This window comes from Vidua macroura, chromosome 4 (assembly GCF_024509145.1).
Source record: "Vidua macroura isolate BioBank_ID:100142 chromosome 4, ASM2450914v1, whole genome shotgun sequence".
In the NCBI taxonomy this organism is placed as follows: Eukaryota; Metazoa; Chordata; class Aves; order Passeriformes; family Viduidae; genus Vidua; species Vidua macroura.
Genome location: NC_071574.1, coordinates 67,258,319 through 67,285,043, shown reverse-complemented (window position 1 = coordinate 67,285,043; position 26,725 = coordinate 67,258,319). Strand labels below are relative to the sequence as shown.

The 26,725-nt window shown below is 38.4% G+C and overlaps 1 protein-coding gene across 10 annotated transcripts in view; it reads right to left on the bottom strand.

The window, feature by feature from the left end:
• CTBP1 (C-terminal binding protein 1) overlaps positions 1 to 26,725 on the bottom strand; it is a 234,096-nt gene that overhangs the window by 7,545 nt on the left and 199,826 nt on the right. For all 10 annotated transcript variants that reach the window (XM_053975016.1, XM_053975019.1, XM_053975015.1 and 7 more), the window contains 5 exons: positions 19,167 to 19,311; positions 15,120 to 15,326; positions 9,115 to 9,329; positions 5,145 to 5,275; positions 2,917 to 3,044 (listed from right to left, as the gene is read on the bottom strand). In XM_053975016.1, coding sequence (XP_053830991.1) covers positions 2,917 to 3,044; positions 5,145 to 5,275; positions 9,115 to 9,329; positions 15,120 to 15,326; positions 19,167 to 19,311 — 826 coding nt within the window. The remainder of the gene's footprint in view (positions 1 to 2,916; positions 3,045 to 5,144; positions 5,276 to 9,114; positions 9,330 to 15,119; positions 15,327 to 19,166; positions 19,312 to 26,725) is intronic.

The window sequence follows — 26,725 nt, the reverse complement described above, 5'->3', positions numbered from 1 at the left end:
CAAATTCAGTAATCTAGCCCCTGCTTTCTGTCCTTAACATCACTTTCCTCCTTTTCCTTCCACCTGTAAAAGTTAATGAAAAATATAGAATTCTGAATGGAATTGTGCCATAAACCTGAATATGACCAACACTTATTCCCTGTCCTCCTGAACTTTCCCTACTTTATCTAAATTTATTTACTGCAATGTATTACTCCTCAGCCATGCCTTTCATTCCTACATAAAATGAAAATACACCAGAATTTCCTTTCTTCATTTCTTCAAAACCCTTCCTTAACCTCTGAAGTACAACTGAAGTTTTAAGACTGGAAAATCTGTCAACCTGATTCAGCACACACTGGACAAGCCTGTGACTGTCTTTTGCAGAACTATCTTCAGCCCTGCAACAAATGACCTGAGCAGATCCAACACAGATTTTCTTCATAGCAATAGGAAAGTTTCCACCTATTTTAACAGGAGAGAGATCAATTGAAGCATGTGTTTCTTCTGACATCTGTTTTAATGTGTCTTCAGTGAAGTTCAATCTTACAGTGCATTTGCACAGAGGGGCAGAAAGAGGTAATTTTGAATTCACCCCTGCCACTGCTGGTAAGAGTACTCCAGAAATCCTTTCAAACCCTTTCATGCTCCACCATTAAAGAACTCAGCCTTCTATCTCCAGCTTCCTACTGGTAATTTGATTAAGGACTTCACTATCTCTGCCTGCTCTTTCTGTCCATCAGCCTGGCCACAACGGGGCTGTAAAAAAGCCTTTTCACAGAACTGCTTTTCATGCAATGGATACCATCAAACAGGTGTTACTCCACGACTTCATCTGATGTCCCTGAACCTGTCACATCTCCTGTGCACAAGCTGAAAGGGCTTTTAGCTCAGGACTGAACAAGGTGAGGTACATGCCACATTATAGGTGAATTCCAACCACCTAGAAATCATCTTCAAAATGTAGCTGAAATATACATCCATCTAAACTTCTGACAGAACTGTCCACAAATTTAAACACTATCTTTCTTCTTCTGATGTTTATCTTTCTCAATCTTGTCTTCCTCTTTGCCCACCTCATTCTTCATTTTGCTAACTTCTGTAGGCATGTTCTACTAGTCTCCCCTCAAAATCCAGTAGATTTTCTTTTATTTTAAACTTCTAATAATCTTTTCACTTGCCATGCTTGCCTATCTCTTACATCCATTCCAGTAGTCCTCCTTATTTCATACTTGGAATGCTTTCAAGTTTAAAAATATATTTCAAGGTATTTAATTTCTGCTGATTATTTCTGTTTTACATATCATAACAACACTGACTTTTAAGCAACAGCAGAAACACTTAACATTTTTATTGTCAGATGGTAGTCATAGCCTTCATTCCTACACTTCACACCTTTTTCCAATTATTCTTCCTCTCCATGCCCTCTCTTTTTTGTGCTCCCCTATGGTTTTCATATATCCAGCTTTATCCCACATTTCCTGTATCTTTCCTACATTTGTTTCACTGCAATTCAATGTCATTCTCACCTCCTTAACGCTGGTCTCAGTTTGATCTTACTAAAAACCATATGCAAACAGGGAAGTGCTGACAGCTTCGATACAAATCAATGATCCAGATCGCTGAGAGCACCATCACACACTTGAAGGAACTGCAGGTCTGCCTTCCTAAGCACATATGCTTGGGCTCCTGCACAAATTTAACATAAAACTAGCTCTGGATAGCAGGCTCTTCCTTAGTTTTCAGACAATAGCATATTAATGCTGATTTGCACATCGATCCTCCCCCACGAAGGTAGGATGCTGGTTTGTGCAATCTGTCCCAGAGCTATCTGGGAGCAGGCAACAGTTATTGAACCCCCTGACAAACAAACAAACAGATGTAGCACTGGAGTTCTGGAGTATAGCCACAAGGACCTATTCCAGCAAAGGGATGGTCAGACTCTTCAGGTCACCTCTAAAACAGAGTGAAATTGTCCAGTAAAGGACAATTCAGCTCGGGACTTTAAGAGGTGTCTTTAATTGGCATCCAGAAGAGAATCTTCTTTCTGCAAAGGCTATAAATGAGACTAAATTGCCCAGCCTCTCTAGGCACAAGGCAGAGGGAAGGCTACTGCCAGTGCTTTTTGTGTAACAGAGCAATGTGCTGGCACTGAACTACTCTCAAGGTGACACAGATGGCCCTGCATGTCTGCAGAGCATTCAGACAGTATCGCCAAGGGGGACACAGCAAAGTCCAACTAAAGAGAAAACATTAGTGCTTAATGAATCATTTTCCAGTATGAAAATCCTTCCTTTTATTTTAGGCTACAAGGGATTCAAACCCATGCCAAATGGCTCAGTCCTCTCATTTTATTTATTAGCAGTGCATGTTTGAGACATAGCTGTTTGTTCTTATGTGAGCAGTTTACAATTACATGGCAGTTATATAACAAAGACACTCTGCCCTTTAAAATGCCAGACTTCTTTAGCAAGGCTTTAAAGAGCGGAACACCTCAAATAGAATAACCTCCCAACAAAATACTGAAAACTTTACACAGGGAACTGCTCATGAGAAGTATAAAGGAGTGCCTAGGAAAAGCTAAGGAAGATACCAGCAATACCAGAAGGACTTGCAGTCAAATCCATCAATGGGTAATAGTTATATGCAACAAAGAAAAAAGCAGATGATTTTTCACATATAAATACATTTCCTTTAGATGAAAACAGTACTTATTCTGCAATGCCTGCCTTCCCTTTGTAATTGCAAAGAACCTCCAAAATTACTTGTTCCAATTCTGAGAACAGACTAAGTGAGCATTTGCTGATTTCTGTGTTCCAAATACTAGAAACAAAACCCAAGGCTGCTTCTTTTAGGCTTCTTTCAAGACTGAAGAAATAGGTTTCTTAAAAAGAACTACACAGTGAAGGAGCTAAGAGTAACAATGTGAGTCAGTACCTGTGATCGCCCTTCGGATCTCTCGTGCTGCTTCCTCCCGCATCTCAATTGAGGCTTGTTCACTATACCAGGCTGCATGTGGGGTGCAGATCAGGTTTGGTGCATCCTTCAAGGGGCCCTGACTAAAGCTAAATAAAAATTTAAAATAAGATCAAATGACAAAAAAATACTGGGGGCAAGGGGAAAAGCAAGGTGGGGAATCCAGATGGATTTGTACATACACAGATTAATTTCTACAACACAAAATAATTGCATTTCTATTCCTTCCTGAGTATGTTTACAATTCTGTAAATTTAATATACTATTTAGGGTATAAATAAGCAACAATCACTTTTTATAGACTCAAAGGGTGGAACTTAAATATAGCAGCAACATTAGCTTCTGTCCAATGCACTTACTGTAACTACAGTCACTGCCACTCCAGTTCTGGGGCAGAAATGCATGAAGGAAAACCCAAATTAATTTAGGATGCCATTCCATTTGTCTATGTTATCACAATTTTACTTTTATTGCATTAACTAAGAAAGCTCTTCTCTGTCAGTATGACATCTAATCACTGAAAGAAAAAAAATCTTACAATTATTTCCAAATCAGAAGTGTGTCCATCAGCAGCCTCAACGACTTTTGGATAATTCAGGGTTTTTTTTCTTTTATTTTTAACTATTTTTTCTTTCCCATTCCTTTATAGAAACTCCACAGAAAGAAGGAAATTTACAGATTGTTTTTCAGGGAAAGCAATGAATCTGTGTAGAAGTGTTATCACAGATACAAAGTAGAGAAACTGAAAATAATGGAAACTTGCTCCTCCTATTCATTTCCAGTTTTAATAATATTGCAGTCAACTGTAACAGGAGAGCAAATATTTTAAGACAAAAGTGTGCTTTCAGAGTTGGTCATAATTCATAAAATGATAGATTTTATCTGTAGTTCAATAAACATCAAAATATCTGGCAAAACTCTTGAATAAAGAGCTGCATGCTGCAATCAGATAGACACGCAGCAGTGAAGCCAAAGGAAACTGTGGCTGTAATCCTGCAGCTGGATCTCTGCACATGGCATCTCCCTGCAGGAAATGGGGCTTCCTAGAGGTGCAGTGGGCTGCTTGTGCAGATCCCAGATAGGAACTGGGAAGAATGTATGTAGCTGAAAGTCTTCTGAACTGCTACACTCTGGCTTTGCACAGCATTGTAATGACTACCTTGAGGAGTAAATGAATCCAGGGTATGCATAAATAAAATTAAGTATTTGTGATGTGGCATCATGCCTCAGCAGATATAAAAATTCTGACTAAAAGGATACTTTCTCTTTTTTCAAAGGTTCTACTTCCCCCTCAAGCTGGAATGAGAGATACTGTCCTCTCTCCAGTCCTTACAACCTGCCCTTAATCTGTTCTTCTTCAAAAACTTATGTGGATTGTTCCAGTTAAAAATAACAATTTTCCCTGCCCAGCCTGAAAAAGGCTTGTCACATGCAAGGACTAAGCTACAGCAGTCTGTTCTCAAGACTCAAGGACATATGAAATAGGCTCATTTTGATGAGGAGTGCTGATATCTCAGTGCCAATGCCACTTAGGGGAGTGGTGCATTTCTGCCTGAAACACTGGACTTAGTAATTAAAAAACTCAGGCTTGTGCTACCAGCCCTGCTACAGACAGCAGAGTCACTACTCCCCTTATAAAGGGTAAAACAAAATAAAACCTGCACTCTGACAGCCCTCCTCAACCTTTTTTTGCAACCTCTTACACACTTATGGCTTTCCTGCAGAGGCAATCTGGACAAATATATTTTCCTTCAGAAAGGTGTCATAAAGCACTTCTCACACTACATCTCAACTCTCTGCCTTTGAAAGACCCTCTTCAGGCATCAGCTGCCTCCAGAGCTGCATCAGTGGCAAAGGTGCACTCTCCTCAAAGCCATGGCCAGGATTTGAACTCAGGTTCCTGCTATTTCTACTAAATAAACCCACTGGTTTGGGTTTTTTTTTTTTTTTTTTTCTTTTTAAGGAATTAAAACTTGGATGTCACTTTTTTCACTTCTAACCACATACACAAACTCCATCTACATTTGCATTAGTCCAGTGCTGCACAGATTCATGTTGCTTTGCTAAGGAGTATTTAGCTACCAAATGAACAGAAAACTCAATTTACTTGTTACTGTTGTTTGTTTCATGCACTAAGACTGAAAAATAAGAAAGTGAACAAAATAAAAAGAAAAGAAAAGGAAAAGCACCTGAATGGTTCTGACTCATGTACATCTAAGGCTGCCCCTCGTATCCTTCCTTCCTTCAGGGCCTGTGCAAGTGCTTTTTCGTCTACTAACCCACCTCGAGCTGTGTTGACCAGGAAAGCCCCTTGTCTCATCTAGGGAAAGTTAAAAACAAGAATGATGAAATAAAAATAAATGAAATAAAATCGTTGTGGCATTATTTTTTACTCAAAATAAGCATCCATTACAACAAAGGCTATTCAGCTGGTTTAAACTGTAACAGTTGTCTTCCCTTTCCACTGGAAAGTACCACCAAATGTGATGCTTCTAACATAAAATGCTATTTCACAGCACTTAATAACCTTTTGTTTCTTGTAAGTAGTGTCTTTTAATAGAAGCGTTGTTTCAGATATTGTGCAGTAACATGATCAAAAGATACAACTGTGCATATGAAAGTGACAGATCATTTTATGCCTTTTTATTTCACTGTGAAATTGCATGAGACAGAAACTACAGCACATTCTTAAACAAATTCATATTTTGTGGCTTTCAACTTCCACACAAATAAAAGCCTACATGAATTTTTCAAAAAAATCAATGCTTTTGGATTTTCAAACACTTTTCCCTTTAGTTGCCAAAACACAGTAGATATATGCATTATTTATTTTTGCTACTTCAGCTTCCTCCTCCCCTGAGAGACATTTCAAATAAAGGTCTAAAGAATCCTTCTATTATTCAATTAAAAGGCATGAAAATGAATTTGGTTGAGAACGCTGTGTGCCCAGGAGAGAAGCTGTGCTGTGCATGGTGCAGATTAGCATTGTAGATGACACTACAATCAGTATGGGGAGAACTACAACAATTTAAACCATAATATATCCACAACTTGAAACCAAAGTGGCAGTTTAAGTAAGAGAAATGGTACCGAAATAAACATAAATTACAACATCCTGCTTCCAGCCCCCTGGTATTTCATCTTTGGCAGATGTCTCAAACACCACATGAAGGAAAGCGCATGAAGAGCAGGAACCATGGTGAAGATGAATAATGAAAATCTCATTTTGTACCAACTCTGTCTCTCAACATAAAAAAAAGCAAACCCCAACATTCTGACACCAACTCGACATCATGAAACCTACACATCAAACTAAACCTTAGGTAAATGGGTCCTTATGCTCAAATACTGAGTCAAAATGCCAAATTCATCAACAACAAGGAGGTTTGAATAAGTCAATTTTGGTTGTTTTTTTTTTTTTATGAGATCATAGAGAATATTAATATGTACATGCTTGCAGTGTTTTATAAAGAAAAAACCCACCATGTTTTACTGGTCAACTCTCTAGGTTTAATGTGGCCCTGCCTCTCTCCATTTGCAGACTCCTGTGCCTAGAGATCCATTCATACAGCAAAACCAAGCTCCACTTACAGGAGCAGAACTAAAGGATGCTTCTCTCAGCTTTATGTAATTAATTTGGGAATCAGAACAGCAAAGAAACTGGGGCAGGATCTTTAGCTGGTCTGGTAACAAGAAGAGATTCCTTATGGGAACAATCACTGCATCTCCAGTTCTTGGGTCAGTTGTAGGAGCTGTACCAAAACCAGCACAGGTGGGCTCACCCAAGAGCCACTCAGCTGTGCAGACACACCATAAAGGCTCGTGGCAGCTCATATACCCTTCCCATTTCTGTGCAAACTGGTAATTTGAGTTGTAAGTACAGCTTAGTGTATTTACAGGCCCTCTGAAGAACATGAACATTTTACTTAAAGTGAACCCTGCTAAATCTTCAGTCTAATCTGTCCAACCACCATGCTTGAGTTTTCATTTTAAGACTATTTACAAAACTCCAGAACTAGCACCAAGACATGTTCAAATCAAACAAAACGTGTGCACAAATGCATTCTAGAGGGAATGAATGATGTGACTCATGATAAACTGTCAGGGTGGATGCAGCTGGAGATGATCCTTAACAATGGGTGGAAGCTTGAAAGAGTTTCACAGCTGGAACTGCTGACGTCTGTTAAATTCACCTACACTAAACCTGCAGAGCTGCTTTATTAAAGTACTGTGTTTAAAAGGCAGTTTTTTCTCAAATCTGTGTAACTAAAGATGACCTCAGTCTCTTAAGAGCATAAATTCATTGAAACATTTCTCTGAGCTACTCTGGGACTACAAGGACAAGCAGGATGGCTTTACAGAATAACGATTCATTCACTAGAAAAGTTACTTAAGAGAAGACAGAGACCAAATTTTCAAAGACACTTGAAGTGTATGTCATTTCAGACTCAACAAAATTCAGGGTGAGACTTCAGTGAAATGAGATGCACCATACTTCTCTGTACTTTCTTTAAAAACTGGTTATGACATGAGCATTCAGTATTGGACAAAAATGGCATGCAATGCTCTCTAGAAATTTTAGGCCAACTCCAACATCTGTCAGCCTAAATCAGAATATGCTCTACACAAATAAGCAGTCAGAGGGGCTACAATTTCATGGGTTTCACATCCCCTTTACTATCCAGACTGCTTCACTCAAACTCCTACCCAAAGCAAGAACTATTATCTAACACTTTAATTAATCCTTGCTTTGATCATCAAGGATAACAAATAGGAAGATAAATGCTTACTTAAGATACTTTCCAGTGCAGAATTTATTACAGGCATTTAATTTCAGATGGTATTACTCAGTTTTAACATGTTTTCCTTTGTTTGTTTCTCTGATTAATGCACTGTGCCTTCTCCAGAGGTCAACACATTTCTCTGCCTCCACTCAAAAACTTCCTGTGGTAAACCGGCCCCAGTTTCACAACTGCTGTATAATAAAGTGACCAATGCTCAGTGGTCCCACAGAATTCAGTGTGATCCATTTTGGATCTAGATGTCTGCTTGAAAAGACATCTCACCATGTAATAACCAGTGAATGTACTCAACCATACAACAGAAGACAATATTCAAAGCAGGGTGACAGAGCTCTGGTCTCTTTGTTCATTTTAAGCTTCTTAATTTTTTAGAGTTTTAAATCCCAAATCCTGATTTTATGTAGTGATGGATTTGCAAAATCCCTAAACTCTCAAATCAAGAAATGTGTTGCATTGTCAGTTTTCTGCCATGATCCTACATGACTGTGGAACATGTTAAGTTCTTCAGTTCTAAAGTTGAAGAGCACTAGGTACAAACTATTTCTCAGAAGACAAGCAATGATTTTACTGCAAAAGAGTGCTACTGTCATTGTTACCAACATATAAACCCACTATATACACACATATATATAAAGAACAGCCAAATCAATTAGTCTATCTTAGGGTTTCTTTCCTCTACATTGCCTCCATTCTTATGTCTCGGTGTTTTACTTCTGGCTGTTACCTACACTAAAGCTGGAGTCAAACTTTTTCATTAAGTGTCTGGTTTTTATTATCAAATTTTTCAATAATGGAGTAGTTACTACAGCCGGATTTTGAAATTATTTTATTATTTTGCATATTAACTAGAATCTTAGGGAGAAGTTAGTACTAATTCCAAGAAACATTATTTTTCCCAATAATGCAATGCTGTAAATGAGCTCCATCCTTGAAGTGCTCTGCGAGCATCGGGACTGAGCACAGGGGGGAGCCATTTAGTCATAATCTTGAAATTGCATCAAAGGAACTCTACAACAGTGAAAGGCAGAGTTGCTACCTGAAAATACACATGTAAAGGAAGAAGCTACTACAAGACACAGAGAAAGTGCTTTTACATCAATGCCACTTCATTAAATCTGAGTGATATTAAGAAGAGCAAATTATTTCCACAAATGCAATGTTACTGAGCCAAAAAGATGGTAAAAGCAACAATACATAAACATCCAGCTAGTTCATAATCACTTATAGACCTGTTTGATCTTAGAGCAGCAGAACAGAAAGATTTTTATCAAATGATAATCTACCTTTTTACAGAAATAAATGCTATAGAGAGTTGGTAACCAGCACTGGTGTGGAGGGCACCCACAGAGATTATTACCTGCTTTATGGTGAAGTCATTAATAAGATGATGATTGTGTTCATTCAAGTTGCAGTGCAGGGTAACACAGTCACTGTGGAACAGCAGGTCCTGCAAAGTGCTCACCCGCTGCAGTCCGAGAGCACGCTCCATGCCATCCGAGAGGTATGGGTCATAGAAAATCACACTGAAGCCAAAGGCTTTGGCACGTAGAGCTACTGCTTGCCCAACACGCCCTAGAACAAGATAAACACGCCGTGAGAGCAGATGTGAAGCAGCTGGTGGGTGTAAGGTGGCCTCCTCCTGCCCAATGGGAATGCTTGGATCAAACCGTAACGTTTTGTGCAGCGACTGGAAGGGCAGAAAAGGGAGGTGTCTCCCATCCCACTCAGAATCATCACTGGGATCAGAAATGGTTCATCTGGACTGTTTCACACTGCCTTGAAACAAAGCAGGAGGTTTGCACCTTTTGTCACCAGATATGTGAAATGCCAGAAGATGTCACGTAATCTGCAATAATCTGTGAAATGCAAGGCTTGCCTGCTGGGCCTGTTTATGGCAAAACACCACTGCCTGTGAACACATACTGCCAAGGGCTTATCCTTACCCATGTCAAACCAGCTGGCTTTAATAAAAAGCTATAAAATTAATCCTCAAAAATGGATGCAGTAACATAAATTGTTTAATCTGAAGCACAACCATTCTCAATACATGGAATCTCCTTTCTGCTATTTTCTTTCATTTTGAGTAACATCCTTCCAGCATTAAAATACCTACAAGGATCCTGTCATCTAAAGCTTTAAAATAAATTTTATTCAGCTACCTGAATGAAAAATAAACACAGTACATCATATGGCAACTAGTTAAGAGGAGCGCTGTCCCATCTGGAATTGACACTGAACTTTGCTTTTTTGTCTCACTTTCCTTACTCTCATATTTCAGAGCTGTGCCCAAAAGTGCTGTATGGGCATGACTCCATACCACATGTACCTGGAGGCGTGTACTTCCCTTTGACACACTACCAGTGAAACAGAGAGGAAAAATCCTCTGAGTACATCTAATGAGTTACAGGCATTTTGAAGAGTGAGAACTAACACACTTTTCAAGTTAGAAGTTTACAGATCAGGTATTCACATTAGAGTACTACAAATGTTGGATAAAGGTGTTTCAAAAGCATCACTTGACACACCATAATAACAATGCCTAATTAAAAAAAAAAAAAAAAACCAAAACAAAGAAAAAGTCAACAAGTTTTCCTTTGAACATCTAAGTTTGCTCAAAAAAGCATCAAATGACCCAGGGAAATCCCCATCTCTTTCCAATTGTGCTTGAAGGGATTTCCCTCTGCTTTTCAGTTTCTCTTTGAATAAACTTCAGAAGCCACAGGAAGAAAGATTTTTGCTGATCACTTAATGTGAACACAGGAATTCTGCAGTGCTTAGTGACAGATGTGCTTGGAATATTAAACCGTGTATCAATCTGACAGGGCCTGTCTGCTTTTCTTTGGGGACACCAGGTTAGAATACTCCTCAAGATCTTTCATTTCAACACTTGCATGCATGTTATTTGTTTGCTTTCCAAGCTGTTTTTATAAATTTGAATTAGAAAATTTTCAACACAAACACTGCATTGTTTCCAAATTTTGGCATGTTCACAGCTCAAAGAATCAGTCACATAACTGTAGATATTTTTTGGGTTTTTTTAAACAAAGCATGTAACTGTTACTCCATCTCCATTCATTTTCACATGCAAGATTCTGTCAACTGTTCTTTTTTTTACACTTTTTACAACACTAATACCTGAGGGGATTCACAACAGCAAGATCTCTTACAACAGCATCTCCAGTTAAAGCTACACTTGATTCACCCCCACCCAGGCTAATAAACCAAAACCTTCTTCAGTGGGCACAGAAGTTTCCTTCAGAAACACTAGGGAATCACATCTCTATTTCTAACCAGAACTACCCTATAACAAATATTTTATGGGCTAAAACTCTTCTGGAAATTACAATCTGTATTTAGCCTTAGTCATTAAACAAGTACACAGCTGGACACAAGGAATTTGCCAATTTCTTTTTAAATTACTAAATGACATAAAGAACAACCACAAAACTATGACCTTCTTTTTTCCTTTCCTGAAAACCTTTAATTATTTAAGACTCTCCTGGGCATGAGGGGTGGTTCAAAACCTACCTCAACACACTGAGGACAATACAGCACACAAAGCGTCCCACCTTTGGGACAGCTCTATGTTAAGAGCATATCAAATTGTTATGAATATTCATGGCTGCTTCCAGGGAGGGCAAAATCTTAAGCTCAAAACCGTAAATTAATTTATTAGTTGGCAGTGTGAGAAGAATGCAGAAAATGAATGTTGCATACAATTGCAAAAATAGCAGAAAGCAAGAAAAGCATATTTTCAAGGAAATCAAAGTTCTAGCAAGGCCCATTCATCATTTCAGAAGAGAGACCCAAACACCCAAGTCTCCTGTTACAGCCTCATCTATTCAACTCCCCTGCAAGTCTCCCAACTCCCCTCAACCCTAAAGTCCCAATTTATAGATGTGTCTGACCTGCCAATGACCTGATCTGAGTGTGACAGTACAGCAGCTGCAGGTCAAGGACCCTATCAGCCCTCGGGCAATGCACACTCATGCTATGCTGGTATTGCTAAGTTTTATAAAATGACCTTGATACCATGGAAATGATGATGATGACCTGCCTGAAGACTTCCATGGAAAGAAGAAGTGCTTTCACTTAGCAGCTCTTCCCTGCCTGTGCAACAGCAGTTGAGAATATGGGTAATTTTTTCTCCTTCCTGGAGAACTCTGAAATATGGAGAGTGTTGTTCTGTTACATTTCCTGCTGAGCACATTAAGAGAGCCAGTAGGACTGCTAAGAGTAGATCATTTATTGCAGAGTAATACCACCCAACTAAAACCTTATTTACTAATAACACAGGTTAGTAATTTGGCTGAGCATCTAGGTAGGGCAGTGTGACTATTGAGAGAACAGAGCAGGTGAGGAAAGACAAACTGAGTGATGACATTCACTGTGATGTGGAGACAAATTTATTTAAAAGAATTTCACCTTTCTTGGGTGAGGAAATGCATTAGTCATTAGTCATCAGCATTTCTCACTGAGAAGGAAGGCAAAGGGAGTGCAACTTCACTGCTGTAAAATTATCATTAGAGCAGAACCAGGGCCAGATGTCTATTCATCCAAGTACTTACGTGCTGCTGCTCATAAATATTCCTTCTTAAAAAACCCACAAACCCCTACATTTCTAGACACAAGGTGAAAAGGTAGGGTTTTGTTTTTCCTTTTATAAATGCAGGGCTTATTATCCACACTTGTGATGCATCACTTAAAATGTAGGACACGGGATAGTAATAAAAAGTGACAAAGACAGCTGTTAAATGATGTGCTATTATTATTTATGTAAGGCTCAAAGAATCAGACACTTCACAAAGACAGAAAGAGGCATGGGCTGTGCCCTAAGGAGTTCAGGGGCTAACCAAACAACACAACAATGACGGATGGGATCCAACAAGCACATGAAGGAGGCGTTACGCTGTTGAGTCTCTGCTTATCTTCAATACAAGCAGAGGATGAGAGATGGGGTTAACTTTAAAGGAGGAACACAGAGTAATAGGATTAAGCAGGACAGACCAAGTGTCAAAGCAGGAATACGCATGAGAGGAGGGAAAGAGAGTGGGTGATGGAAAGAAGGCAAGTGAGTCACGAAACTTGGCTAGATCAGTGGATAAGGAAGTGAGTAGCTGAAACTTTGGAGACAGTCATTCCCTAGCACAGAGATGGGCAAGAGCTAGGGTGTTTCTCTTTGGCAAAGAGAAAAGCCCAGGAGCAGATGTTAAGAAGGTCTGCTGCTAGCTGTTGCAGCAGCAGTGATAAATTTAAGCAACCCCCTGCAGAAGAGACCACAAGTTTTAAGACAAGAACAGAGAAACACAGCTGTGGTTGAGAGGAGATGATCTCAGACACATGTTAACGACAAAGGACAGACACAGAGACGCTACAGAGAAACAGAGGAAAGGGCTGAGCAACAGATGATGAGAACTGTTTATTTTGTGTGTAATACATTCATTTCATAGCATCTGGGTGGATCATCACTTCTGACACTGACATGTCTAAATAATAAACTGAGGCAAAACTTCAGATGTGGGGGGAGGCCACTAGTGAAGAAACACAACCTAAGGACAACAGTCTTTGGTTGCAAATCCATGTTTGAGTCTGACTCAAGACAGCTAACCTCTTGCAGTGATCTGTACTAGAAAAGGGTGCACATCACAGCCAAAATGCCTGAAGTGCTCACACAGAAATTCTGGTAGATCTTCTAAGTCTACATTTTTACTCTTCATTAATACATAGATTCATAGGAGTTTGTTAAAACAGGTCCAACACAAAGTGTTGTGCCTATTCACACATATGCACAAGGAGGAAGAGTGGAAGTTTTCAAAAGTGACTTTACAATTTAGTACTCTTTGAAACTGAGAATATTCTACGGTAGGAAATAGATAGGAACAACAAAAGGCTAGAGATAATGGCTGGTCAATAACTGTAACAGAAGGGTGCCCTTAAAAATCAGATTTTACTAGCCTTTTTAGTGTAACATGCACACAAAAGACTTGCTTTTTAAAACTAAACCTAGGATTTTATAAAGCTTTATACACATACTGGCAATCTGATTACCCATTTATTCCTCTATACTTTTCAGTCGTCGATAACAAAACCAGCAAAACTCACTTACAGAAGTCAATGATGAAAGACCTTTACTTTCTAATCTCAAGTCTGAATTTGTTCAGTAAAAACACCAAACTGAATGACAACAGCACAGATATCTCCAGCAAATGTGCACACTGCATGTGAGCCAAAGCTTAAGTTTCAAAAACCAGGTATGCATTTCCATTTTGGAAACACTGCAGGCAACTGTCTATGATTTAGGTAAAGATGCTGTGACTGTGAGTACAATAATCACTGTGTGTTTAAATGAGATGCATAATTACATTAGTATAGATTTGAGAAAGCAGCTTCATGACTATCTTCTTGAAAGTCATATTTTAAAGGTAATTCTTTGATTGTGAAGATGGTTCTAGTGTATTGCATGCTCATTTAAATGAGTACTATGTAAGACCAGGCTATTTTCAGCTTCCAAAAGTAAGAGTTCGTGGTTGGAGTTACTTGACAGCAATGTGTAACTGGAACAGTCATTTAAATATGAAGCTTTGTTGTCAAAATCACATTACTAATTCCCGTGGATGAATAGCACAGCAATTACATCCACAGTCTATCAGATCTGTGTAAGACAAGCATATGACTGAATAATTTTTATATAGAAACTGACTTGCTTGTTTTTCTTCTCTACTTCTGTAACAGACAGTAATTAATTCATCTCTAGCAAGCCTGTCCATCTGCTGGATGTTGAAAAACATTTAGGGTCACTCAGAGAGGTAAGTAGGTGATTTTATTAGGTCTGGAAACATTTCAAAATTTCTTGCATATATTCTTCCTCTCATTAGAGTTGAAATACTATTTCAGCTCCAGCTCAATCTAATGCACACAATAACTGCTCTGCAGGGTGTTACTGAAGCAAAGACTTCTTAGTTATGTAAAAAATGGTAAAAGGAAGAAAGTCCAAACAAAACCAGATATGAAAATGGATAAGGGATAAAACATACACATGTAACTGGACTAAAGTAGCAGGATCCTTGTCCTGGAAAAGGGAAGTGATGATGTCTCCTCTTACAAGCAGTGTGTGCCTGACAGCAGGCAAGATGGCAATGGAAAGACACAGAAACTCAAAGAATTGAGAGAACATTAGCAATAAAATAATTTTTCAGAGGAAAATCGTTCTGTCTAAAGGGAAAACATTTGAGCTATATAATCATCAGGAATGAATGCTTGACAAGGAGTGAATAAATGTTCCATTTTTATAGCTCAAATCTTTACCTTTTTTTTAAGCAATGGACAGCAAAGAGCATGAAACCACGTATGAAAATAACGTACCTAATCCAATAATGCCCAAGGTCTCCCCTCTGATCCGGGCAGCTCCAGAGGCCACTTCCCGAATCTGTTCCACGCTCTGTACCCTCGTGCCTTCCCGCAGGGCCTGGTGCAGCCAGGTGGTTCTCCTGTACAGGTTCAGGATGTGGCACATGGTGGAATCTGCCGTTTCTTCTACGGAGGCGGCTGGCACGTTACACACGGCGATCCCTGCAAGCAGGGGGAGAGGATGCCAGATGCCAAACAATGCTTAACTTTTTCCCATTTAACAGCAATACAGGAGCATGATGTTTAAAATCACATGTATTTCAACATGTCTTGCACAAATACGAAGTTTCTGACTGTAATGGCAGGCAGAACACCTGACATAATAGTTGACAACTATGTGCCAACTTATCTCTCTGATTTCTTATTACTAATTATTGTGATTTTATTTATTGCAAGCTAAGGCAGATAGTAAAAAGGCCACTGAAACCACAGAAGGAAAGCACTGAAGATGTCTGATAGTTTAGAATATGTGTCTTGGTAAACATTTTACATTTCCACTGATCTTGGTGTTTTGAATAGCAAGAGAAATCTGCCTTGCTCTCAACAGTGTGGACAATGATCACAATTTAGGTTTAATTGTGTGAGTTACCTTTCCACCATTGGACAAATACCCTCCCAAAAGCTATGTGTGCAAGTTAAAAAAAGGATAAAATAATTTATAATAACAGCAACTCTTACAAAGCCTTCACAGGATGACTTAGTAATTCAGTGTAGGTAATCATGATACAGGAAAGGACAATCTGTCACATGTTGCACACAGGTTTTTAGAATTACAACAAACAACAACCCCGGTCCCCCACATTAAAGGGAACCCATCTAATAGTCAATAGGAAAATGCAAAATCTGCTTCTGCATGGCATGCAAAGGCAATGCCAAATAAGTCCATGTTCCTAACAGCTGAAAAGTTACCAGCTACCATAACATCAAGCAGCTTGAAGTGTTACAGACTTCCACAGAAAACTGTGGAAGGTGGATTATTGATTCAAGACTCACAATAAGCCTATTTTACTTCAAAAAACAGATGAAGGAACAAGTGATTGTAATTACATGCAAATTATTCCATTCTGCTTTTTACCTTCCAGTACTCAATACACAGCAGTTAAACAAAATGCTTGAAAAACTCTGTGTCCTTTTTGACTTGTCTGTCTTCAGTCTTTCCATGTACTGCATGTTCTCTCTCTAATCACCAGCTCCCACAAATGTTCGTGTCTCAGTTCTGCTAACTGAGACAACAAACAGCATACAGTATAATTTCATGGTGGAGAAGAAAAAAAAGTGTTTTGTATCCTAAAAACACCCAAGAACTGTTTTTACTGTTTGGGATTTTACATAACTAAATATTTAGTAAGTCCTCAGCTAATACTGGAGTATCTTAGGAAGCAAAGAAGAATAAACATTCTCTTCAAAAACAGCATCAATAGTAATATGACAAATAATAAGCTCATGCTATATTTATCTATGTTTTACATTCAAATGCCTTTATTCTGCTGCCCAGTACTTTTTTACAGCTTTCTCTACATCATAAAAGCCTGCACAAGGAACTTACAGAACTATTTTTCTTTCCTCTGCTGTAGAGATAAACCTGTCTGCTGAGTCACTGCCCTTAAGACTTACAAGAAGATATACCAGCATCATTTGCTGGAATATTAATCTTGGCATCCTGCTAACATCAACAGTAGAAGGAAATTCACCATTTTTAAAATGGGGGAAAAAAGCTCAATGGGAGGGAGAGGTGAAAATACCATCCCTCCAAGTACCTCATATTAATACTTGCATTTTTTTATACAAGAAGTCTTTTTTTTCATGGAGCAACAAAGCAGGTTTTCGATGGCAACACAAATTTAATAAATGTGTCTCCTAATAGCTACCATCAACAAAATTATGCTTTAAAAGGAACTTAAAGAATTATATTATGTATTTGGGAAGAGGAGTAATATACCTTCTTCCCTAATAGGTTCCCTTAGGAAATGGAGGGAACAAAAGTCAGAAAAGTTCTCTCCTGAATGGCAGGAATTTATTTTTCCCAATTTTTCTTCAACTCTAAAAGCAGCTAGCTCATTTTTGAAAGGCAGAGACATAGCAAACTGCAAAAAGCAGCAAGAGAGAGGCAAGGAAATGAAGAGACATTTCACATGGGAACAGACAGCACACTCTCATCTCATATCCACTGAACAATGCTTTCCCACTGCTTTCAGTGATTTTGTGCACAGGTTCAATGCTGAAAAACACAGGAGTCAACAGGCATTACCTGGGCTCCCACTTCACTTGCATCTAGCTACACCCACAACTTGTAAATATTTTCTAGTCAACTATTAATAAAGTGGAGAACAAGCATGTTTTATCCAAAAACACATACTTTCATGCTTTGTGAGAAGATTAAAAGTGCTAATATAAAATAATGCTTAATAGGAAAAGCTGCCAGCTCTATGAAAAGTAACTCAAGAAGTTACTACAGAAGTTCAGGAATACATTGGACTCTGGTCTAAATCTGCATTTCAAAAGCAAATCAAAGCCTTTTACAAAGAGCAGATCGCTCTCACATTACCTCCTTAAGATTTGTATTACTTACACCAGTACAACAAATGGAAGGCTCTTTGTCAAAGTAATATTTCATTCCAGCCATTTCACCCAAACTTAATATTAAAATCAGAGATTTTACTGTAATCTTTCCACCATTTACTGGCTTTTGACAGAGTGGACAATAATATTTTGTACATTAAGGGATACACAAACAGGTTGGACCCTCAACTTTACAACTCAGTCTAATCACAACAGAGGAACTGAATGATGAGAGGAATGTGGCCATTTAACATTTCATATGAACAAGAATTTCCCAAATCTGCTGTGTACTCTAGCTTTAAGAATTACGTGGCTGCACTTAGTTTGTAACTTGGGTTACAATCCAGCACATAGACCTGCAGAAGAGACAGCCAGCAAACCTTCAAAGATCTTCCTCTTATCAGGGATTTTCTCCACAAACTGGGATCCTGACTGGTCTGAGCCTTTGATCTGCACCTACATTTTAGCTTTTGATCTAGGATTTTACCCCAGGCCAATCTCTCCACGCACACAGGTTTTCTGAGGCTCACAACATGTGGCCAGTTAAAGCAAGCAAAACACAGCCTTGCACACTTTCAGCCCTGACCTGATCTTTATAAAATTCAGCAAGGAGTGGTTAAGGCTCTACCACCATTACAACAGGTGAGTATTTGTTTATCATTAGCCAATAAACAGACCACACTACAGCTCCTCGCTACATCAGTGGGGCTACTGCTAGGACGGAGCACTGCCACACTGAAATGAATATTTCCAAGATCTTTCCAGAGCATAATGGGAAACATACTTGTCTCCAGAATCTTGGAAAAGAAACAAAGAAAATCTTTACTCCAAGTGGTAGGCTGACCTTTAGATTATAGGTAGGAGATAGTTTAACCTAAAGCAAGAAAAGTACAGATCAGATGGTTGCTTTTCTTACAGTCAAACATCAAGCACCACTGCTTCATAGTTCCAGTAGCTGAATTTATTCTGAAGAAGCAACAACTGATTCTCCTATAAAATCGGTATTTCTATTTTATGGACTGCTTTAGTACTAAATCTCATGCATCATAAATAAGTCTCAGACATTGATAATGATCTAATTGTTTATTCAAACAGAAGTAGTATGCCACAGTGATGGAATTATATTTTGTAATTAGATTACAGCAGTAGTAGTTAAAATATACAACTGGGGTAAAAAAGAAAGAGATGAAAAATTATGGCCTTACTCCTTGGGTTTATATTGAGCAGGCAGATTGTCATCCTGCCACAAAGCTGTTAATATTATCACTTAATTAACTAATGCTAGTATCTCCATAATGAGTTTTATACTCAGATGGGAAAATTATACAGCTTACATATGATGCTAGTACAAAACACACAGAAAACATTAATACAAAGATTTAGATGCTATCAGATTTCTGGAGGCAAGTATAAGATGCAAAACAAAGTCTGTAACAGCCATACCTAAATCTCCAGCAGATTTGATGTCAATATTATCAAAACCACTGCCAATTCGGACAATTATTCGAAGTGCTTTAAATTTCTCCAGGTCTTCTCGAGTTAAAGTTATAGTGTGATACATCAGTGCACCCACTGCTTCATTTAGTACCTACAAATAAAATGGAAGAAAAAACAGTTGTTTTTTTTTGCTTTCACAGAATCTCAGCTTTATCTCGCACACGTATTCTCAAGTATAAAAGACAGTAAAAGCATTAGAGAGAGATTCAGGGGTTTTTTTTGAAGGTTATTTTTCCAAGTATCTCCCAGACTCTTGGTAAGTCTTTTTCATCTGAAGTCTCCATTCTAGCATGATGGGATCAGCTTCAAAAGAACTACGTGATCTGTACTTGTATTCTTAATAAGAGGGAAAGCTCTCCTCATTCCCCCAGAAATGCTCTGCAGTACTGACCCCAGGTACAAGTGCCACTGGACTGCAACTTCACACACAGAAGCAGCACAGCACAGGAGCCAGCACTCCCCACAAACAGTGAGTACTTTATGCTTAGGCAGCTGATATTCAGCTTTGAATGGAGCAACAGAGCAGTGTCTCTTCACCACACACAGTGGTACAGGCATTCACTGCCCTATTAAACCACTGGATACCTGAACAGAAAACATTCAGTGATGACAAACCCCTTCGACAACAGAGACTGAAATTGGTCACTTCAGCCCTCACTGATGGAAACTGGATATCACAGAAATTGACATTAACTGAGATGCCAAACACGTTATCCAGTAAAATCCAAAGCCTCTGAGAAATAAGAAATTGCATGAAAGCAAAAATGCTGCAGGAAAAACCCCAAAACTTGTGAGAGCACCAAAAAAGCTAAAATAAAAGATAGTCAGAATCCCCTTACAAATTAAATTATGTTAAAGTCCATCCAACCTACACAAGAGCACTTAAGACCAAGGGGTGTGGAGTAAGGAGAGGGAGAAGAGAAGAGGTGTGGAGAAGGGAGCCAGACATGCCCAGCAGTTTTGAATTCTGCTACCAAACAGTGACACTACACCCCACACAGCTGACAGGAATTTATTTTTCAGACAGCAAGGAGTATTTTCCTTTTTATCTGCAAATTGCATGATTTTACTTCTTCAAAACACTTCCCTGTGCTTGTACCTTCAATGCATTAGCTAATATCCTAATTGTTCTACAAGACACAAAACATGCACGAACCATTTCAGTAGCTACGCCAGCTGTAATGACTTCAAGAGATTCCTATGACACACTTCACATAAAAGTGCTGCAGAGGCTCTAAATTTCTCATTCAGACTTTTTGGTATGGTACATGTACAGATTCTGTCACCTGAATTATTTCTGCTCATATGAGCATTTCCTTGTGCAATGCAAGGTCAGTAAAAATAATCAACATACATAATTTAAAAAAAAACTATTTTAGCAAAGCAGAGTCTTGCACACAGAGGATTACAATTGCTGGAATCCAGGGTCTGCAACAGCGTTTAAAAATACATAAAGAAAAAAATTAAAAGAAAATAAAATCAAACTCTATAAAAAATGAAAGAAAAACACTTATTACTGAATACTTCACAAAATTATTTATGCTATTTCAACATGTGTTTCTGGACTGAGAACTTCAGTTCTAACTCAGATAAAGACCAGATTCCTTTGAGCAGAATTTGCATTTACTAGTAAGAACTGCAAAAAAAATTACAGATTACACATCCTTCAAGAATGCAGCTACAACATAATTCAAAGACCAGCTGTAGGCTCAGATCTTATAAAATTATTACACACACACAAAACTCCTTGATTTTAATGTTGCACAAAAGTCCTTTGGAGATTACAAGCAGCAGCTCCCAATCAGAAAGGCTGCGCTCACCAGAATGTTCTACCTTGAGCTGTTACACAGGGCTAATAAAAACCCAAAATAGTTTTTGGGTTTGCTTTTCCAGTGACATTACAGCTGGCATGGACCAAGCCTGAGGTATCCTACACAAGAAACAGCCCCTCTTAGGATCTGAAAGTCCACCTAAAATGCCCTTAGGTTATTTCTGCTCCCACTGGAGGCTGAAATAAAATTGTTCAAGGGTCTCCCAGCCTCAGTAATGTGGAAATTTCTTCAAATTCAGTTGCTTCAAGCCTCAAGGTCAAGTTATGATATTCTGGGTGTCGCCAACAAGCCATCTCCCCGATTCTATGTTGTATCATTTATTTTCCCCTGCCCCTCCCAAGGGTTATTCTGGATGCCTGTGCTGCAGGAGAAAATATCATCTGTGTAGCTGTCAGATAAGCAAAAATTGAAGAAGCTTAGAAGTTGTAAGGACACACCCCTGAGGCTCTGTGAGCCTCCTCTCCCAGACTGGAAAAGGCCCATGGTGGGTGTATTTTGAGGGTACAGAGCTGCCACTGGTCTAAGGACTTCATCCAGCAGGGGTTAAAGCACAGCTGAACTGGCTCAGACATTTGTGTTTTAGTATCAGAGTAATTCACTTTGGAAAGCAGATTTTCATTTCATAATCATGCATATTTTATCAACTCAGCCAGTCAAGACTGGCATTTGGACTCTAAGAGCACTGGTGTGGACCCATTATGACATTTTTTGGGCCCATCTAGGCTATGGCTTGGCACTAGGAGGAGACAGAAAAGTACTGGAAAGCTTGGGAATGTGTTCAATAAAAGGGAAAATATTTCCTAGCTATAGCTTAATGCTGACACTAGCCATTTCCACAGGCAGTTATTTACCCATCACATGGGATATGGAACAAGCAAATGCAAGTGACAAATCTTTTAGAATTTCTTTTTAGTGACTGAGCCTCTCCTAGGATTATGGGCTAGTTAGCAAGGAAATCCACTGCTAAAAATGTAATACCCTGCAAGTGTGTATTTTCACATTAATTTGATAATTTATTTATGTTACTGCTTTTTGCTACTGGACATGTGATTGAAATATGCCAAAAAGTCAGAAAATAATAGCAGAAAATCTGAAGTTAGAAACATTCAGCATTGGTGAATGTTAATAAAGCCACTTAAATTTAAAAAAACAGTGAAAGTTTCTGTATTTTGGAATTATTTGCATAACTTATATTCTCAATCATTATTAATCATATCAATCATATATCAAATGCACACAAGGAAGTTTGACAAGTCTTTCAATGAGTAAAATAGAACACATGAAACTGACATCCAGCATAAATACCAACAATTCCAGAAAATGCAATGATCTTTAGGAAAAAAAAAAAAAAAAAAAAAAAAAAATCTCTGCATAGGAGTAATTCACTGATGATTTAACAGAAGAGATGGATGCATTGAGAAAATCAGGGAGAATATGTAATTTTTCCCATCATTTTCCATAATGAACCTTTTTTTTTAACAAATTCAAGAACAATTTTATTACAGGGAGATCAAACTTGTGAGCAAGATAGCAGGCAAGGCAGACATTCCAGACCAGCCTGTGTATGTGGCAGTCAGACCATGCTCTTTGATGATTTCTTGCAAGGAAAGGCAATGGAAAAACCTGACAGAAAATGAGCAGAGTCAGCTGTGCTCCTCCAACAGCCATTCCTGCTTCCATCACACTGCAACTGTGCCCTCTGGGAAGAGAGGATCCGAGACAAAAGCTGAAACACGGGACATGAGTTGGGTTCCTTCTGTTACCAAATTATTATGGAGCTCACCTGCCTGATTTCCATGCCTTCAGACTTTGTTCCAGCTGAAGCTAGAGCTCACTCTTGAAAGTCTTTGTCATTCCCTGTTCCATGAGCTGACAGCTTTTCCCATCACTGCAGCTTGGACAGGTCTTTCTGCTGTTCTTCAACCTCAAAATTACTACTCTGCTTTCACAACATACCAGGTCACCAAGGCTCTTAGGGAACAGATGACACAGTAGTAGGAGACATTTCTATTTCCAAGAATTTAACAAATCCTGAGTACTGATTACCTACAGTTGAAATCCTTCTAAATGTTTTCCCATCTACATTTTTCCCCCCCTTCTTTCAGTACCACACTATTTTAGCCGTCATGCCAAACATCACAGTCACCACTGTGACACACACATCTCATTATCTGGGGAAGAACTCTGAGCATCTTGCTTACTTTTACAAAAACATCTATCATAACATGCTAAGAACTAAACAGCAAGGCCTTCTCTTCTTGGAGCATCTCCAGACACTTCTAGATTTGACTATGAGAGGCTGATCCCAGACACTTATGGATCAAATCCAGAGCACAGAAACATAACAGATTACATGAAAGGCCAAACTACTTCAATGCAGACACAAAAAAAAAAATAAAATTGCAAGTTGAATATGACAAAGTCTCCATCTCAAAACCAAAAATCATCACTAGAAAGTATTGTATTTAATCCAGTTCTAGAAACTACAAAGTGTTGCATTTCTTGGACTTGAAATTTCATTTGTCATCTCTAAAAAAATTATGTCCCAGTGTCACCAACAGACTTGAAATATTTTGCACATTTGGGTGGAACAAATGTACTTTACCAACACGGAGTACGCCTTGCCTTATTTAACTTGCAAAAAGCAACTGCATGTTGAATTTGTAACCAATAGTCTGTCACATGGGGAAGGCTGCAGAGACTCAGAGCTGCTCTCAAAGCCTCCCTACAACACTGCAAGGGATCATGTGAAACCAGCACCATTAAAGCTAAAAGGAAAAGCCAGTGTGCTCAAGCGGTATTTAGTGGCTCTCCAAAGCTCTGTTACATTGTGTTGCTTTTTACAAGTTCTGGCTTCTCTTTACAAGCTCTCAGCTCCCTGTTAGGTTCCTATGATCCATGGTGCTGTCAGTAACCCACTTATTTCATATAAACTTTACTCAGCCAGGATACTCTCTAGTGAGGCCCCTAAACATTAATACTTGAGTTTATACTGTCCATAAATACAAGTATAAATATTTTACACAAACATAAACAAAACTTACTTGCAGGCTCCTGAAAACACACTCTCTAAAAGCCTATATATCCATACACTATATAAATTACATATATACACATGTGGCATATATATATATGATAGTGTATTTCTAGTCTTCTAAAAATTAACATTAAATATATATACACATACAAATACATACACACAACTGCATAAATAACCTGTATAGTCTACACACAACTTCCCTTTAAATATTATATTGAAGCCAGTCTTTCCAAGCCAGGATTTACTGACCATGACATGCAGCTTTAATGACAGAAGTCAGTTTGAGAATATAGACTCTGAAAACATTTTTACTGAATAAAAGGTTTCAATGAAAAATCTTTAACAGGGTCTTTAATAGGGTCAAATTTTGTCTATTCATAAGGCTGAATTCAGGTCAAGTCTATCAGAAATTTTATAGAATGGACTGAACATCTATACCAAAGGATATTATGGAGTTATCACTGGTGACAACTCAACCCAGTTTCTTCCCATAAGGAGAAGACTCCTTTCATAAGGAGTCTGATCCAAAGCTCATTCAGTTTCAGGACATTTACAAGGTTTTGGATCAGCTCCGAGGTGACAACTTACTCCCAAACAGAGGTTATTGTTTAGAACAAAGCTGCTTCCTTTCAATCTGTGTTCTTTGAGAATTTAAATCTGATGGAAAGCTAAAATGCTTCAACTGCATTATGAATATAAACACCACTGATGGTGTAAACACAAGCTTTACTACTAAACAAAGAACTGGAAGCTTGGAAAATTATCTCACTTAACCGTTGCTGTAACAGGGACAAATCAAAGAGCTGAACAACAGCATCATCCTGAATTTGTTTGTATCAGTTTCAAAAAATGTGTTGCTTTTGAGCTCCTCTTTGAAATGGTCTTTGATAAAACTGCCATCACTAAAATTGTTTCTACATTTAATTCCTATGTAAAAGTGTGACTGAAAAATTTCAGGTTCTCTTGAACAGGAAGTTCAGGTTTAAATTTTTTTTTAACCTAAAACTACAAATATGGAAATGAAGAATCCTTTAGAAAATTATTTCATGTTGGGCTCAGAAAACAGGAGTCAAAGGATCTGACACATGCTACCCCAATCTATGCTGAGGCTGGGGCACAGGTTTACCCATCAGACTCTGCTCCCACCTCCATCCAAGGACTACTCATTGCTTTCATCAATGTTCTGGTCAACTGGGTAAAAGCTTGAAGCTGTAAATCCAGTCAATCACACACATTTTTCTTCCACCTGATTTGCAACAAGATGTAGGAAAGTACATAATTACAGAAAAAAAAGAATGAAAAATGTACTCAGCCTCAAATAAACTCTTGACTTCTTTCCAGCCTGTACATTTTGTTTTAAAGATCATTCCTAATCAGTTGTGCTTCCTATCTTTTCATCTGGGTTTGCAAGAATCAGTAATTTCCATCTCCTTGGTTGAGATGCCTATTACCAGCTCTTCCAAATTGTTTACATTTATTCCTCTCGATCTACACAGCACTTCCATGTTACAGAACACACTGCAAAGGTCAGTAAGCTCAAAAAGCAAAAAACATGAACTCAAAAAATTCTTGGGCAACACAAAGACCTCAAGGGTATGCTTGAGTCTGTTATGCCTTTAAAGGTACAGAAGTGGAAAAGAGCAGCAATATTGCAGGAATCAGAGTGCTGGGTAGGCTGCCAAGGAGCCAGGAAAAGCAGCAAACTGTGAATGGCACTGAAACGAAGAGGGATTGGGAAAAAGAGGCAAACAGACAACGGAGCATGAGATAGTGAAAAAAGAAGGTTGACCTGGAATGAGGATGGAAGCAAGCTAAGTGTTTTTAAATAATTTTTTTGGATAAACAACTGTATTTTTGGCAGAACAAATCAAAACACTGAGTACACTTGGAAGCAGTCTTAGATAGTTACTGAGGAAACTTATTTACACATCATTAATTGTAAAATAAAAGCCAATTTAACCACAGTGAGTAACTTTTATAGACAGTAATACAATCTCCAGTAATAAATTTGAACACTGAAATCTTAAAATATTTTTACCCTAAATGACAGAAGTTTTCTGACAGGATGCAATGAACCGAACTCCCAGTTATGCCATGATAAGAGTTTGACAAACGTAATGTTCAACTTCACACAGCTACATGCAACATCTACAATAAAACAGAACTTAGGGGTTAAGGGATAAAAACATCTATTGCAGCCTTGCAGACTGGCTCAAAAAGAAAATGTTTTTTCTAGGGAGAATGGGAAACAAGGAGACAAACCAAAAACCAGTCAAACCTTACACAAGTAAATTTCTGAAGACGCGTAATAAATGACCCTAACTAGAAAGTTATTTCAAAACATTGGGTCACCCTCAGTAAATGTCAGTATTCATTTAAGCACTGGCAGCCTGACTTTTCAGAAAGAGGGAAATGTACCTTCACCATCCTAGTTGCTTTCCAAAGCAGTGGAAAAGGGAACAAATGCTTTGACCTGAAGCGCAGTTCTACTACAGATTATTACTTATTTACAACTTCACAATTTGTTACTTATTTTCAACAATTTAATATCCTCAGCCACAAGAAGTGATTGACGAATGAACTCTTGGCAGAAGATATTGCTACAGAACTGCAACTCAGTTACCCAGATGGAG